General features: G+C 36.6%; 2 protein-coding genes across 2 annotated transcripts; both read left to right on the top strand.

Moving 5' to 3' along the window:
- Window positions 1-4,494: 4,494 nt before the first annotated feature.
- On the top strand, window positions 4,495-9,632 carry LOC115971582 (plant UBX domain-containing protein 8-like). The gene is made up of 11 exons (XM_031091583.1): window positions 4,495-4,711; window positions 5,687-5,757; window positions 5,924-6,473; window positions 6,557-6,640; window positions 6,717-6,832; window positions 7,252-7,450; window positions 7,580-7,780; window positions 7,885-8,049; window positions 8,803-8,946; window positions 9,025-9,081; window positions 9,303-9,632. The coding sequence occupies exons 1-11, from the start codon at window positions 4,628-4,630 to the stop codon at window positions 9,408-9,410; spliced, it is 1,779 nt and encodes a 592-aa protein (XP_030947443.1). The 5' UTR covers window positions 4,495-4,627; the 3' UTR covers window positions 9,411-9,632.
- A 1,687-nt stretch (window positions 9,633-11,319) lies between these two features.
- On the top strand, window positions 11,320-14,920 carry LOC115971581 (scarecrow-like protein 28). Its single transcript, XM_031091581.1, has one exon. It carries the CDS (start codon window positions 12,453-12,455, stop codon window positions 14,526-14,528), a length of 2,076 nt encoding a protein of 691 aa, XP_030947441.1. The 5' UTR covers window positions 11,320-12,452; the 3' UTR covers window positions 14,529-14,920.
- The last annotated feature ends 229 nt before the right edge of the window (window positions 14,921-15,149 follow it).

Raw genomic sequence — 15,149 nt, 5'->3', positions numbered from 1 at the left:
TTTTTTCCGTAGAATGCCAATTAACATACAAGTATTCAAGGAGGCTTAAAACTTGTGCTGTGTATCCAAGAGTCAGGCCCTTTTGGATATATACCACTGTAAGTTTTTTTTAAAAACCTTATCTCCTCTTTTCATGTGTGTATTAAAAATACTTAGTATTCTAAAAAAAAAAAAAAAAATACTCAAGGAGGCTATGAGATCAAGGTTCTATTAGAGCATAGGTAGAGGTTATGAACTCAAACTTGATCCTTCCAATTATTTATTTATTTATTATTTTTTTATAAGATGAAATACATACGCAATACACAATAAACACACCTATCTGAATTTAACATTATCAATATTAATTTTTAAATTTTTGTTAACTCTTAAAAAATATATATTGTAAGGGTGTGTTTGGATATCGTTTATTGTTGAAAATTGAAAATTGAAAATATTGTAGCAAAATAATTTTTAAATGTATGATTAGTGCCGTGGGACCTAATTTTGAAGTTATTTTTGCTAAAAAAGTTACTTGTGGGTTTTGTGAATAGTGCATGAGACCCACTAAAAAATGTAAGACGCAGCTAAAAAGTGCTTTTTAGCACCATCCAAACATACACTATAAAATTATGGTCTAAGCTAATACTCCCTCCATCCCACTTTGTTTGTCCTCTATTCCATTTTGAGATGTCCCAAAATATTGTCCTGTTTCTAAAAATAAAAGTCATTAATTTACTAATATTCCTATTATACCCCTATTAATTTATTGATTCAATTTTTTGATAAATCTATTTAAGGGTAGTTTTGGAAACTTGTACATTTTTAAAAGGTAGACAAGACAATAAATGATGTTCCCTTAAAAAATTTTACTTTCCAAACATGACAAACAAAGTAGGTCTGAGTGAGTAGTATTTTTTTTTTTTTTTTGGATGAAATCTAAGCTAAATAGTATTGTCTTATAACTAATAAATTCAAGCATATTTGTATTTCTAGATCCTTATCAGGTAAAAATCTTTTCTATAGGTATCTTGAATTGGATTGAATTTTGATTTTAGAATTAACTTTCTTAAAAATATCAACTCAAGTAATCAAGTTTGACAAATATCATTTTTAGAATTATTATTTGTTATTTTCGTTCTTTTGGGGCGATCTAAATGGTCTAAGAGCCGCTTCAAAATAAAACAAACTCTATTTAAAACCATTTCAACTAAAATTTTCTTAGCAAAATATTTTCTCCTTTTCAACTGAAAATTTCTTAGCAACATATTTTCTCCAACCTACGTGGACAAGTGAACTTAATTAGTAATTATTTCAAATTGAGACTTACTAGGGCTGTTAATGAACCAATCTATCTATGAGCAACTTGAACTCGATTTGGAAAAAAAGACCTATTTATATTCGTTTGTTTAGCAAACAAACCAAGTTCAAACATAATAATATGTTCGTGAACATGCGACCTTGATTTAATTGTATACTTGTCTAAAAGTGTATTTATAATTTTATATAAACTTAAGAATGGATTGTGTAAATTTGTAAATAAGTTAAATAATATCAGATTAGTATTTATAGTTTATGGATAATATAGATTTCATTTGTTGTAAAATGCATATTTGTGAAGGGGTAAGAAATTTAATCATTATTACTATATTATATATGGAAAAAAAATGAATCAAGAAGTTTGTTTGACAAGAAATGAATTGAGCTTGAATATCTAATCTTATTTGATGATAAGCTTTAGCTTAACTTGTGTTTGGAATAAAATTAAATGAGCATACTTGAACTTTTAATATGCAACTGAACTAGTTTCCAATCCTATTTACCAACAAAAATTACCACGAAATGAATGAATGGAATTCCATTTTTCTGTGCTTATTTCCTCAATGTTGCCAACAAGATTGAAAATAGACATGATAACCAAAAGAGATGAATAATTTAAACAAGATATTTTCATTTTGGGGGAAATGATTCTATTCCCATGCATCTATTGTGCGGAATTTTAATTGGTAATAAAACACACTACTAATTATAAACCAAACTCGCATGATTTTGTATAGAGAGTCAGATCATTAAAACCCAAATCATTGGCAGTAAAAATAGAAAATGAGGAGGGGCTTGTTTTGGACATGGAATAAATACCAAACTTTGTTCTTGAATTGACGAGGTGGTGGGTTGGTAGTCATGTGGGTTAACGCACTTCCTCACGTTGGGAAATCTGAGAAAGGAATAAAAGGTATCCAAGGTTGAGTCAATCACTCAATCCTATCAAATGCGATAAGTGTTTGGTCAAATTTCTTGGTACTATAGAATTTAAGAATTGCACAATTTTAGATAAATCATACACGAAAGTTGCTATACATTATTATTATTATTTTGGTAAAAAGGGGATTTTATTATTTATATAGGAGTAATAATAAGAGAGTCCATAGAATTTGATAAGCTCATAAAAGTGATTGCTACTATGAAAGTGAACATCTTTATTTTGCAATATATATTTTTTTAAATGCTTTAATAATTCATGAATACCTATTTTTTACCGTGCACAAAAACATATAAGCATAACTCATAGATCCAACCCAATCCAACTCGACCTTTGTAGGTTGAGTTGGGTTGATTTTTACACATATAATGGTTTGGATTCAGATTTAACAATTCAACCCAATCCAATCCATGCACACCCCTTCATAAAAGGATACAATATTTAGTGTCATCATTATGAATCCAATCCACATACATACTTCCATAATTTTATTTTTGATACAAAATAGAAATTTTACTCTAAACTAATCTAAGTGTATATGTGTGTGAAGCTCCTTCTTAGAGCATTAGCATTGGAGAATGCTAATGTCATATCTAAGGACAATTTGACATTTTAAGCTTTAAAATCCTTTGCATCAGACAATGCTAAACTCAACTATTGCAAATTTGTTTGCAATAGTGCTACAATACAATTCTAAAGTTAGAATTGTACTGTAGCAGTATTCTAAAAAAAAAAAAAAATTTATTCACTTTTTCCCCTGAAATTTCTCTCTCCTCTATCTCATTATTTCAGTTCTCTTCTCTCTCTTCCTTCTCTGTTTCTCCATCTGCTCTCTCCTCTCTTCAGACCCAAATACCATTCTCCTCCTAACATATATCACACATCACAGTGGCTCAGTTTTCTGGTGGGTTGCAATTCGACGGTTCTGTGGTTGCTTTTTTTTTTTTTTTTTGGGCATGGGTCACTGTGGTGGTTGTGTTTTTTTTTTTTTTTTTTTTTTTTTTTTTTTGCTGTGACTAGTGCCTAAAGGGGTTGTGGGGTGGTTAGGTCCGGTGTTTGGGTCATGGTTGGGTCCGGTGTTTGGGTCGTGATTAGGTTGTGGCTGAAGTTGGTTGGGTCCGGTGTTTGGGTCGTGGTTAGGTTGTGGCTGAAGTGGGTTGGGTTCGGTGTTTGGGTCATGGTTGGATCGGTGGGTTGGGATTGGTTGATGGTTGGTTTGAAACAGTGGATTTGTTGATCGGTTGGGTTGATCATCGGTAACTCCGATGGTGGCTCCGGTGATGATTTTTTTTAATGGGTTTGCTCCGATGGGTTTCAAATCGGCGGCATGGCCTGATGGGTTTTTGGTTTCATGGCTGTGGTTGTTGATGGGTTGAGGTGTTGATGGGTTGAGGTGCTGTGGCTATGGTTGTTGATGGGTTTTTGGTGCTGTGGCTGTGGTTGTTGATGGGTTGATCGGCGGTGTCGGTTTTTGATCGGTGGCTTGGGTTTTTGGTGCCGTGGCTGTGGTTGTTGATGGCTTGTGTGTTGCTAGAGGTTAAGGGAGAAGGAGAGGAAAAAAAAAGACTGTTGGAAAGCTCAAGAAATATGAGTCTGAAAAAAATGACAGTTATAAAGAAATATTAAAAAATAATATTTTAATAAAAATAGAGTTTTGGGATGCTGGAAGTATTGTAAAATAGTATGGTATAATGATAAAGTGGCTTTTTGGAATGGTAAAATAGAGTAGAATTAGAGTTTTCTGATGTTAATGCTTTTAGAGACTTAAACCCTGATTTTTACCCTCCTGCACTCTATCAGCACTTATACTTGTGAAGTGACTATTGCATCAATGATGTGCGGTGATACATTCTTCCATATTTAATAACCGACTCATGGGGGGTGGGTCCCACACTTCCCGTGACACAAAATACCACCTCTATCATTACACATATATCAACGATTCAACACACCATGTGAATATCGTTACATGTATATCAATGACATAAAATCCTTTTATTTATTTATTTATTTATTTATTTTTTCATAGAAGGCTTTCAAAAAAAAGAAAGATTTTTTTTTCATAGAAGATTGGTGAAGGTGAGACCACCTCACAAGTTAACAACTAGAAGCACCCAAGCACTTTCAGTCGTTCACGCTTCACCTTACCATATATCTATAACAAGTATTTACTATTTTTCACTACTCATAGTATTAAAAACAATTTCCCTTAAAAAAAACATATTAACATTTAAAAAAAAAAAAAAAAAAAACTCTCACACTACACACATATATAAAGTTCCTTCCCCTAAAGTACAAGCATTTCCTTTCTTTCTTCTCCAAGAAACCGAAAGAAAATTCCTCACCGAAACAGTAAAAATTCTGAGTTCCGAGAAATTCTTACCTTTAATGGCGACGCCTAATCAGGAAGCAATCGATACCTTCATAAACATCACAGGCGCGACGGAAGCCATCGCTGTTCAAAAACTCGAGGTGGTTTTTTTTTTTGTTCCCTATAATTTTGTAAATTATTTTACCGATGAATTTTTTGGGATTAATTTTGTCAGATATATCGAAATTTATTTTTCTTGAGCTTGGAAAATTCGATTCCCAATTTGACGTATATAAAAGTGTTTGAAAATTTTCGTTAATGTTGAGCCCAGACTTCGATTAGGGTTTCTGTCTGCATTTCGTGGCAATTTAGTTTGTTAATTTGTTTATATTTGACATTTTTGCGTGTTTGTGCGTGTTTATGGTTTATTGGGATGGGATTTTAGTTTGTTTGGGATGGTATGGTATTATTGTTGATGATAATTGACTTGAGGTAGTTTGGTCAATTTTAGAGAGTGGAGCCAGAAAAATATTTGATTGGTTTTTAGTATTGGGCTGAACTAGGTGTCCTTGATGAATTTCGTTTTAATGGTGATTTACGCATTTGAGTGTTATTAAAGAAATGGGCTTATGAAAATTTCATATGGTGGAAGATAAAGGAATTAAGGTTTCCTCTAATGTTGTTGGATTTAAATTTGTATTTTCTATGACTTGTTATATTGATATACTCAATAAAATTATGAAGCATAAGCGGTGTTGTACCCAGTGCACGAAGCCCCCACTTTTGTGGGGGTCTGGGTTCTGGGAGAGGTGTTTCATAAACAACCTTACCCCCAAGTGCTTGACCAACATAGTTACAAAGCAACTCAATTAGTGTATGCTGTACTCGAATAATTGTAAATACTTGAAAGTAGGAAACGAAACTTATTCCCACAGCCTGGAATGAGATTTTTAATATATACCCAGCATCATAACAAATGGAGTAATGAGCTCATTCTATCTACTTGTCCTTGGGACACTCTTAGCGGGTTTCTTTTATGTTTTATACAACCAAGTTCTTGACTAACTTTAATTGTTTAGCAATTAAGTTCTTAATTTTTACATGTCTGCAATATCTGTTATCTTGCTCACAAATAGGAGCATGGCGGCAATCTCAACGAAGCTGTGAATGCACATTTTACTGAAGGAGATAGAAACACACCAGCAAAGTAAGTTATTTTATTTCCTGTTATTTATCATTTCAAAAAGTATCTTTTTTTTGTTAGAAGACAAAAAGTATCAAATTTGGTTCTTCAATAATTACACACTGCATTTTGCAATGATTCATGCTTCCTACCTTAGCATTGACGCCAAAATTCATTCTTTCATGTACAGCATGCATGAAACCTCAGTTGCTGCTCCACAAGATGACTTAATGGATGTCGATGAAATTGAACCACAGGGACCTCGTTTACCACTTCTTTCTGCACCTATAAACACAAATCCATATTCTCTTCTTGATCCACACTTCCGTAGAAATATTTTCAATATTGATTCTGATTTTCCAAACCGTGCACCCTTTGTGACGCATCCGAGAGAGGTTAGGCAGATTCCTATAGAGGTAAAAGATAACAATCAGCCAGCTGGTCACTCTGGACCTGCTCCTACCATTGAGGATGTCACTGGAACTGTGCATGCACATGGCCCAGATACTCGTGGGGCTGTTATAATTGATGATGAAGACAATGAGGATGTTTCAGCTGCCTCAACTGCACAGCGGGATGAACAAAAGGATGATATTCTAGGTGATAGTTCTCATGACAGAAATATTGGGCCAAGTGCTCCTGAATTTGAGAATTTGCCTGACTATAGTAATGACATAGAAGAAGAAATGGTTCGAGCTGCCATTGAGGCTTCAAGACGAGAGGTTGAGGGTGCACACAATGTATGTGATGCTAACATTCACTGCCCCCAAGCATGGCCTCCATGTTCTCTGTCGGTACTAAATTCATACCTATCTTGACGCAGGAATTAGCTGACCCAGTTCCAACACAAAGCCAATCTCACATGGAGGATGCTGAACTTGCACATGTTGTTTCATTGTCCCTGAAGGTGTGTTCTTTTACACTCTCTCTGTCTTTGAATTTAAAATGGAATCTTGGTCCCCTTTAACTTAGAATGATTTCAGACAGCACAGCAAGAGAAAGCATTGCGCGAGCAAGGAGAAATTGCTGTAGCTTCAAATGTGGGGCCTTCTAAGCCAGCTGAGGTTGAGCTAGGAGAATTTGCTGCATCGAATGGGAGGTATCTGTCCTTTGTTGCTGCTCAGTAGTTGTTCACACACTTCTTTCTTACTTTAGCATAGGCCTCTGTCAGGCTTTCACCCCTTTGCCTATAGGTGGCATTGAAACAATCATTCATTATGTTCCATCAAGAGTGAAAAGTCATTCTTTTAAAGCTTAACTTAAAATTGGCTTTACCTGGAACACTGATTCCAGGTCAAGTTAATTTGGTATTGATGTTAGGTAACCATAGAAAAGGAAAGGACGAAAGAGGGATGAAAGCATCCATTGTCTCATAGGGCAATATATGGTTTCTTGCCCTGACAATGTGTATGGATTCTCTCTCTGCCAGCCACAATGGTGAACCATTTCTTAATTCATGATATTTGATTTATACTGTTGGGAGGAGGAAATATGATGCGGGTATTGTGATCAATCTAGGTTGGAGCCTGGAAGCTCATCCATCCAAGAGGATGCTGAAGATGTGGAGGAGCAACCTCTTGTCAGGCATAGGTCCCAGCGTGTGTCTTCTGGCTCTGACGATGTTGAAGTAATTGAGGCTAGCCCACCATCAAGTCCTGGACGACATGATGTGGGTAATCATCCACAGCACAATAGAAATGCCTTCCCTTCTGATGAGGTATCTTACTTAATATAACATTGGTTTTACTATTAAACCTCAATAAGAATTCCGGTTTTCAGTTTATATAGTTACTCAAATGTTTTGCTACAACTAGTTTTTGACCCTTTTTTTCCCCCAAAATTGAAGTGGGGAGGGATTTCTTCTGAGGAGCATGATGAAGCAGTCATGCTGGAGGCTGCCATGTTTGGTGGAATTCCTGAAGGGACTGGATATCATTTTGGTTATGGACCTCATCAGTTTATGCATGCTGAAAGTCACTATCCCCATCGGATACCTCGTCCTCCATCACCCTCTCTGGCTGCTCAGCGCTTGATACGGGAACAACAGGTTTTACTTTGGGGCCCTGACTATAAATAAAGGTTTGAAATTTGTGCCACCAAAAGCAATGCGATTTAACTTTCAATGGTTCTATGATTGTCTGATGCGTGCAGGATGATGAATATCTTGCAGCTTTGCAAGCTGACAGAGAAAAAGAATTGAAGGCCATGGAGGAAGCTGAAGCTCGTCGTTTAGAAGAGGAAGCAGCTAGACAAGCTGCTCGTGAAGAAGAAAGACGAAGAGAGGAAGAATCTCGCAGGAAATTGGAGGAGGAGCAGGTAATGTTATTTATGTTTCATTAGAGTTTTGTAATACAACTTGGTTTTGGTTGTGTATGTAATTTAGGCAGAGTACATCCATTTTGTTTGTGTCATATATTGGAATAAGCAATATCTGGTATATTTGGTGAACTTAACTAGAAATGTGACAATCTTTTTCTTTTCTTTTCTTTTTTTTTGGTAGACATGTCTATTAATGATACTTGACTGTGGTTACCCTGATTTTTGTTTTGTAGGTAAACTGAGATTTGAATTATACTTATTTAAGAGTAACATGATTTTGTCTTTGAAATTAATAATACATTTTATGATTTTTTGTTCTCCTTCATATAGGAAGTGACTGCAGAAGCAAAAGCTTTTAATAAGATAGGAAGTTCTCTGTTTAAGTTGTGGTTTGGGAGGTTATCCTTGTTGATAAATGTTTTTGAATTTAATTTCAATTATGTTAGATAGCAGGAATGTGTTTAGTTTGTCAATACCGCTTTTTTTCTTCCAGATGGTTTAAGGTTGTTATTCATTATGTTGTGCTTACAATTTCCGGATTTTAATGCAATATATGCATACCCTGCTTGTTTGTTCATCAGTACATCCCAGTTTTTTTAAGAAACAAATTACACCTGACTATTGGTTTATGCTATTTTCTGGACAGTAAAAAATATGATGTGATTACTTATATGTAAAAAAAAAGACATTGAAGTGAATATTGCTTTTCAAGTTGTTTATTGCTGCGCTGTGTATGATTCTTATTGTTAGGAGTTGGAGAGACAGTTAGCTGCAAAAGAAGCTTCTCTGCCTCAGGAACCAGCATCGGATGATGAAAGTGCTATTACCCTTCTAGTACGGATGCCAGATGGTAGCCGCCGTGGACGCCGATTTCTCAAGTCTGACAAGCTACAGGTAAATTCTGTGATGGCATGATTGTTTTGCTCCATTACTTATCTCTTTGCTGAACATGCATCGTTGTTGGCTTTGCAGTTTCTTTTTGATTTCATAGATGTTGGCAGAGCGGTCAAACCTGGCACTTACAGACTGGTAAGTACACCCTGTACTATAATATATGCCTTTGAGTTCTGGGAGTGAACCCTATGCTTTCTAATTACTGCGGTTTATGCTGGATACATGGTTACTTTCTCGTAGTGCAAAATAATGTTCACTACTTGTCTATGTGTGCTGAAATCTTGGAAAATGAATTAAAGATGATTTTATATGAATTGTCACTTATTGTGCGTGTTATAATGTCATTGGTGGTACAGGTGAGGCCATACCCTAGGCGTGCTTTTAGTGATGGGGAGAGTGCCTTGACGCTAAATGAACTTGGGCTGACCAGCAAACAAGAAGCCTTGTTTTTGGAGTTGATTTAGCAAACAAACTCCAAAATTATAGAAAACTAGTCACTTGAATATTTTGTTCTATTAAAATATGAAGTCATACACGAAGTATGGGATTTCATTTTGGTTGTGGTGTTTGGGTGAAATACATGAAATTTGAGGAGATGAACATAATTATTCCTTAACAGAATGGGCAGAAGAACAATCTTTGTCAGTATTTGTCTTCAAAATTGCAGCAGTGGTATGTTCTGTTTTTGCGAGTTACCATGGCTGAGAAGGTTAACTTGTTCAATTGTTTGTGAGCTTTAGATGTTAGAAATATATAGGATGGAATGTGAGTTAATGGTTCTAATCCCATGTAAGGATGATTAAAAAAGAAATAACTAATTTAGTTAAATTGGGGAAAGATTTTAGTTGTACGTCTGGATAGAGACTTGTGACTAAGAAAATGATTTGGGTTTGTTAGCCCAACAATCTAGTATTGGGTGGGGCTGTGGTAAGATTGTGTGTGCCATGGGGACATATATACTAAGAGTATGATTTGGGTTTATTAGCCCAACAACAACAAGCTCTTGGTGGGACTGGGTCGGTGATGCTTATTGCTGGATGTGAGCCCAACATCTAGTACATAGACAGACACAGACAGTACCGATGCATTGTGTCCCATTTTTATATTCCTTGGGACTCTTTGTTTTTACTAGTTTGAACTAGTATATATATAGTTTTTAATTTTTCCTTTCCCTAAAAGTCTTAAAAGTTAAAAGGTTGAGTGAGAGCTAAATGTAAAAATGGATTGCATTTGGCTTTGGCATTGTCGTCAAAAGGTAATTTGTCATTTTTATTTATTTTCAGTCCTTGTATAACCGTTCGTTTTAAATCTTTGCCAAGTGACAACCCATAATGGCAAATTCTTCAAGCTCACGTGGGCCCGAGCTCAACGGATTAGTGGATTACCACTCAACACCTATTATTCTTGCATGCTCATCAAATTGGATGATCACTTTCGTCAAAGAACGTTAGCTAGTAGTAGTCTATGAGACTATGACCCCTAGTCCTTAGTAGGGCTTAGGCTTTGCTCATATAATGGGTATGGGGTTCCAGAATATTCTTTTAAGGCTACTGCAAAATGCAAACTACAATTGGATGACCATTTCTTCTGAGCAATTACTCTGTTTTTTGTTTTTTTTTTTTTTTGGTATTAAAGCAATTAATATATTTTTTTTTATCTTCTCTCCCTTTTTATTTTATAGTTATAATAATGTGAGAAACCGGAAATTTCTGTTAAAACCATCAAAATGTGCTAGATGAGTTTTTTCTTTTATGAAATGTATCTTTATCTTTTATATAGGTTAACTGCTTTATTTGTACCACTACTTAATATCACACTTACACATATCAGACCCAGACTTCGTGTGTCACGTGTGGGCCAATTAACTTGTGCATTTTTTATTTTTTATGGTATGAAACTCAATTATTACAATAATATAGATGGTATCAAGTTTCTCAAAAAAAAAAAAAGATGGTATCAATCCCCTGCCGAAAGTGACGCCGCACAATATAGATGCTTAAAGCGAAGTACAAAAACTCAATTACAACAACAATTACAAAAACAATAAAAAAAAATATTTTGACAAGAAAAAGAAAAAGAAAAAGTGGACCGAAGCTAATTTTGTCAAAACTCACTTTTATAAAAGTTAGGTAAAATCTTTAATGGCGGTTTGTTATCCACCACGTGTCCTTAGCTTATCTTTAGCCATGAAAATCCCCCCTAAAGATTTAAAAAAATAAAAAAATAAAAAAGCCAAACGATGATGTAAACCCAACGGTCAAGTTGGGGGAACAAGCACGTGTGGGCCACGTGACTGACACCAAAGACAGTAAGATACCCCAAAAACACCAACAAGTCTTGAACCCAAAAGAGGAATAAAATTCCAAAAACCCTTACTGTCCGTACACACTAAACACACCTCTCTCTCTCTCTCTCTCTCTCTCTCCTCCCCCCAACGGTCATATTTCACCGACAACCCTCCAACGGTCATATAGACTCTCACTCTTCACCGTGTGATCTCTCTATCCAACGGCCACAAAACGAAGTTTCCTCCAACATCCTTTTCACGCAACCATCATTTTTTTCTTTCCTTTTGTCCATCAATGCTGGTAAAATCAAATCAGTAGTCATTTACAAACACAGAAAAAAAAGCAAACGATAGAGACGGCCATGGCAGCGGTAGTGCTACTAGTAGTTATTGCTGTATAGTGGTAGAGTAAGTGTGTAGGATATAGTAGAAGAAAGGTGGGTGTCAGTATATAAAAGCACAGGTGTCTTATTGGTTATGGTTTTTTTGGGTACTGAGTGCTGCTGAGAGGTCTGTATTTTTGCTGTTAATAACTTCTTCTCCTTCTCCATGCATGTTTAAAGGGTCTTTTCGGAGCTTGGAATTCTGGGTTTTGATTCTCATTCTGTTCTAGCTATGGTGTACTTCATGGTTTTTTCAAATGCTGAACTGGGTCTCATAATTTCTCAGGATTTCATCCATGAGCAAGTATGTTTCTATATTTCCCTTCATATTGTGAGTTCCGTTGAGAAGAAAAATCATAGCTTTTCCCAATGAGTTTTTTCTGAACATTTTGGAATCCGATGATCATTTTCTGGTAGGTCTTTAAAATAGTTTATCAATTCTTTCATTCTTTTGGGGGTGGGGTATTTGCATATTCTATACTTGTGTTATTCATCGCATACTCTCATATATATATTTTATATAGGAACACTCGAATTTGTGAAAGCTTTTGTTTTTCATCGGATTCCTATTGTTTTTATTTCTTAAAAATTCACACACTCACATATAGTCTGTCTCTCTGAATTTCTCTTTTCAAAATATACACTCAAGAGTTTCATATAAATCCATAGAATTCGTACAGGAAAACAAAAACCCAATTATTTCATTCTTCAAAAAACAAATTTATAGAAACAAAGAGAGATAGTGAGAGAGAAATAGAAAGCAAACACATATAGGGTGAGTGAATTTGAAGTTAACAAAACAAAGAAAAAAAAAATAGAGGAAGTTTATAGAGAGGATGTTGGCTGGGTGTTCTAGTTCCACATTGCTGTCACCGAGGCATAGATTGAGGAGTGAAGCACCTGCACAGTTCCAAGCTTGCCATTTCCAGCTCCCTTCAATGAGCACACAGAGATTGGACTTACCATGTACTTTCTCTCGCAAAGACACTTCACGCTCGCAGCCCATTAGGCCGGTTGGGCTCTCGGTTGAGAAGCCAATTGAATCCAAGACCAGCACTTGTTCTCTTAAGCAGAACATCCGGCTTCCTCCTTTGGCTACAAGTGCTCAAACAACCAATGCTCAGACTGCATTTATTGAAGCTGCGAAGAGAGAGATTAAAGATGAGTTTTGGGGGGAGAAAGGAAAGAGCTTGAAGAAGAAGAGGTTTGCGGAGCAAGGATCAGTTGACGAGTCATGCATTAGCAGGGCCAAGAGGAAAAGGGGTAGCAGTGATAATGGGAAAAGCAATGACATTCTTGAAGGTGGAGGTGATAGTTTGAGTTTAGGTCAATTGGGTGCTGGGAGCTTTTGGTTTCAACCAAGTTTTGAGGTGTCGCGAAGTTTCACAGGCCTTATTAACCCCCCTCAAGTTCCTTTTACTCTGACATGTTCAGGGGATGAAGAGAGGGTTTGTTATGTGCCTGGTGAAGTGATTCAACAGCCTTTGTCAAACAATCCTTGGGTGAACTCAGTTGTGACTGAGATTACAGTCACAGACCTTGGTGAGAAGGATGGTGAGACAAGCCATGGGCCAGTGAAGGAAGCCTCAGGTTCGAGTACTTCATCAGAGAGCCAAAGCTTGGGCCTTAGGTTACATGAGAATGTCTCAGAACAAGAAGTGGGAAATGGGTCTAATAGGAATCCTTATTCATATGAGGGCAATGAAGTGGAGGCTAGGGAGGAGGAGAACAACAACCAAGTGGAGCACCAGGGGTTTGAGCTTGTCAGCTTACTTACAGCTTGTGTTGAAGCAATTGGAGTAAGGAATACTGCAGCCATTCACCATTTTATAGCTAAATTGGGTGAGCTTGCTTCGCCAAAAGGAAGCCCTATTAGCCGTTTGTCTACTTATTACACTGAAGCTTTAGCAATACGAGTCACAAGGCTTTGGCCTCAATTTTTCCATATTAATGCACCTCGGGAGCTTGATCGGGTGGATGATGAATCTGGAACTGCATTAAGGCTTTTAAACCAGGTGAGCCCAATTCCGAAGTTTCTTCATTTCACTTCAAATGAGATATTGTTGAGGGCTTTTGAAGGGAAAGACAGGGTTCACATTATAGATTTCGACATTAAGCAAGGGCTTCAGTGGCCTAGTTTGTTCCAGAGCTTAGCTTCTAGGACTAATCCTCCAAGCCATGTTAGAATCACGGGTATTGGTGAGTCCAAACAAGAACTAAATGAAACAGGAGATAGGCTTGCTGGATTTGCTGAAGCATTGAACCTGCCTTTCGAGTTTCATCCGGTAGTGGACAGGCTGGAAGATGTGAGGCTGTGGATGCTTCATGTGAAGGAGCAAGAGAGTGTGGCTGTGAATTGTATTTTCCAAATGCACAAGACGCTCTATGATGGAACTGGAGGAGCACTCAGGGACTTTTTGGGACTGATTCGAAGCACAAACCCCACGATAGTCCTTATGGCAGAGCAAGAAGCTGAACACAATGACCCCAGGTTGGAAACAAGAGTTTCCAATTCACTGAAATACTACTCTGCCATATTTGACTCTATTGGTTCTAGCCTTCCCTTGGACAGCTCGGTGAGGCTAAAGATAGAGGAGATATTTGGGCGCGAAATTAGGAACATTGTTGCTTGTGAAGGAAGGGACAGGTTTGAGAGGCATGAGAGGTTTGAGAAGTGGAGGAAGTTGATAGAGCAAGGAGGATTTCGATGCTTGGGAATTACTGAGAGGGAAATGCTTCAGAGCCAAATGCTGTTGAAGATGTACTCTTGTGAGAACTTTAGTGTTAAGAAGCAAGGGCAAGATGGAGTGGCACTTACTTTAGGTTGGCTAGATCAGCCTCTTTACACAGTCTCGGCATGGGCGCCCATTGATGTTGCAGGCAGTTCATCCTCTTATTCCCATCCAACTTGATTGCTGCAGGTTTTCTTTTCTTCATACATTCCATTACATTTCATTCCGTTCTTGCATACAGAAAGGGAGGGATACAGAATTCTTTGTAGGTAGGAAACCTGTCATCATTCTTTCATTCTTTTGTTGCAGATAAGATTGTCAGTCCATAGTGTCAGAATTATTTGTATGAATACAGTAGGTCGATACTGATTTCAGTTGTTGCAGGTCAGATTCCTAGATTTCAGACACTAGTATTTGGAGTCAATTTGTGTTTATTCTTTCATTCTTTATGTAAGCTGAAATTCTTTGTTAGTCATTTTTCATTCTATTGTCTTTGTTGGAGGGTTACTCATGAACCATATGTAGTCAGAAACTGGATTTGTTATATATGATATGATATGATTTCATTGATTTGTGTTTTGTTATAACTTATTCATCAATCCTTCATCCCATAATAGGTGAATATTTTTATTTTTACTTATCAAAAAAGAAAAAGAGAGTAGTTTATTGAATTCTAATTAATGGCTCACAAGACCTCTTAAAATGAGTCATTCAGAGAGGCAAGAGACCTGCGCTGGGGGGGGGGGGGGAGGTGTTGTAAAAAGAAATATTGTAGAAGTGAAAATGTGATACAAAAATTAT

Source organism: Quercus lobata, chromosome 12 (assembly GCF_001633185.2).
Source record: "Quercus lobata isolate SW786 chromosome 12, ValleyOak3.0 Primary Assembly, whole genome shotgun sequence".
Lineage (NCBI taxonomy): Eukaryota > Viridiplantae > Streptophyta > Magnoliopsida > Fagales > Fagaceae > Quercus > Quercus lobata.
This window is presented reverse-complemented; position numbering and strand designations above follow the sequence as displayed.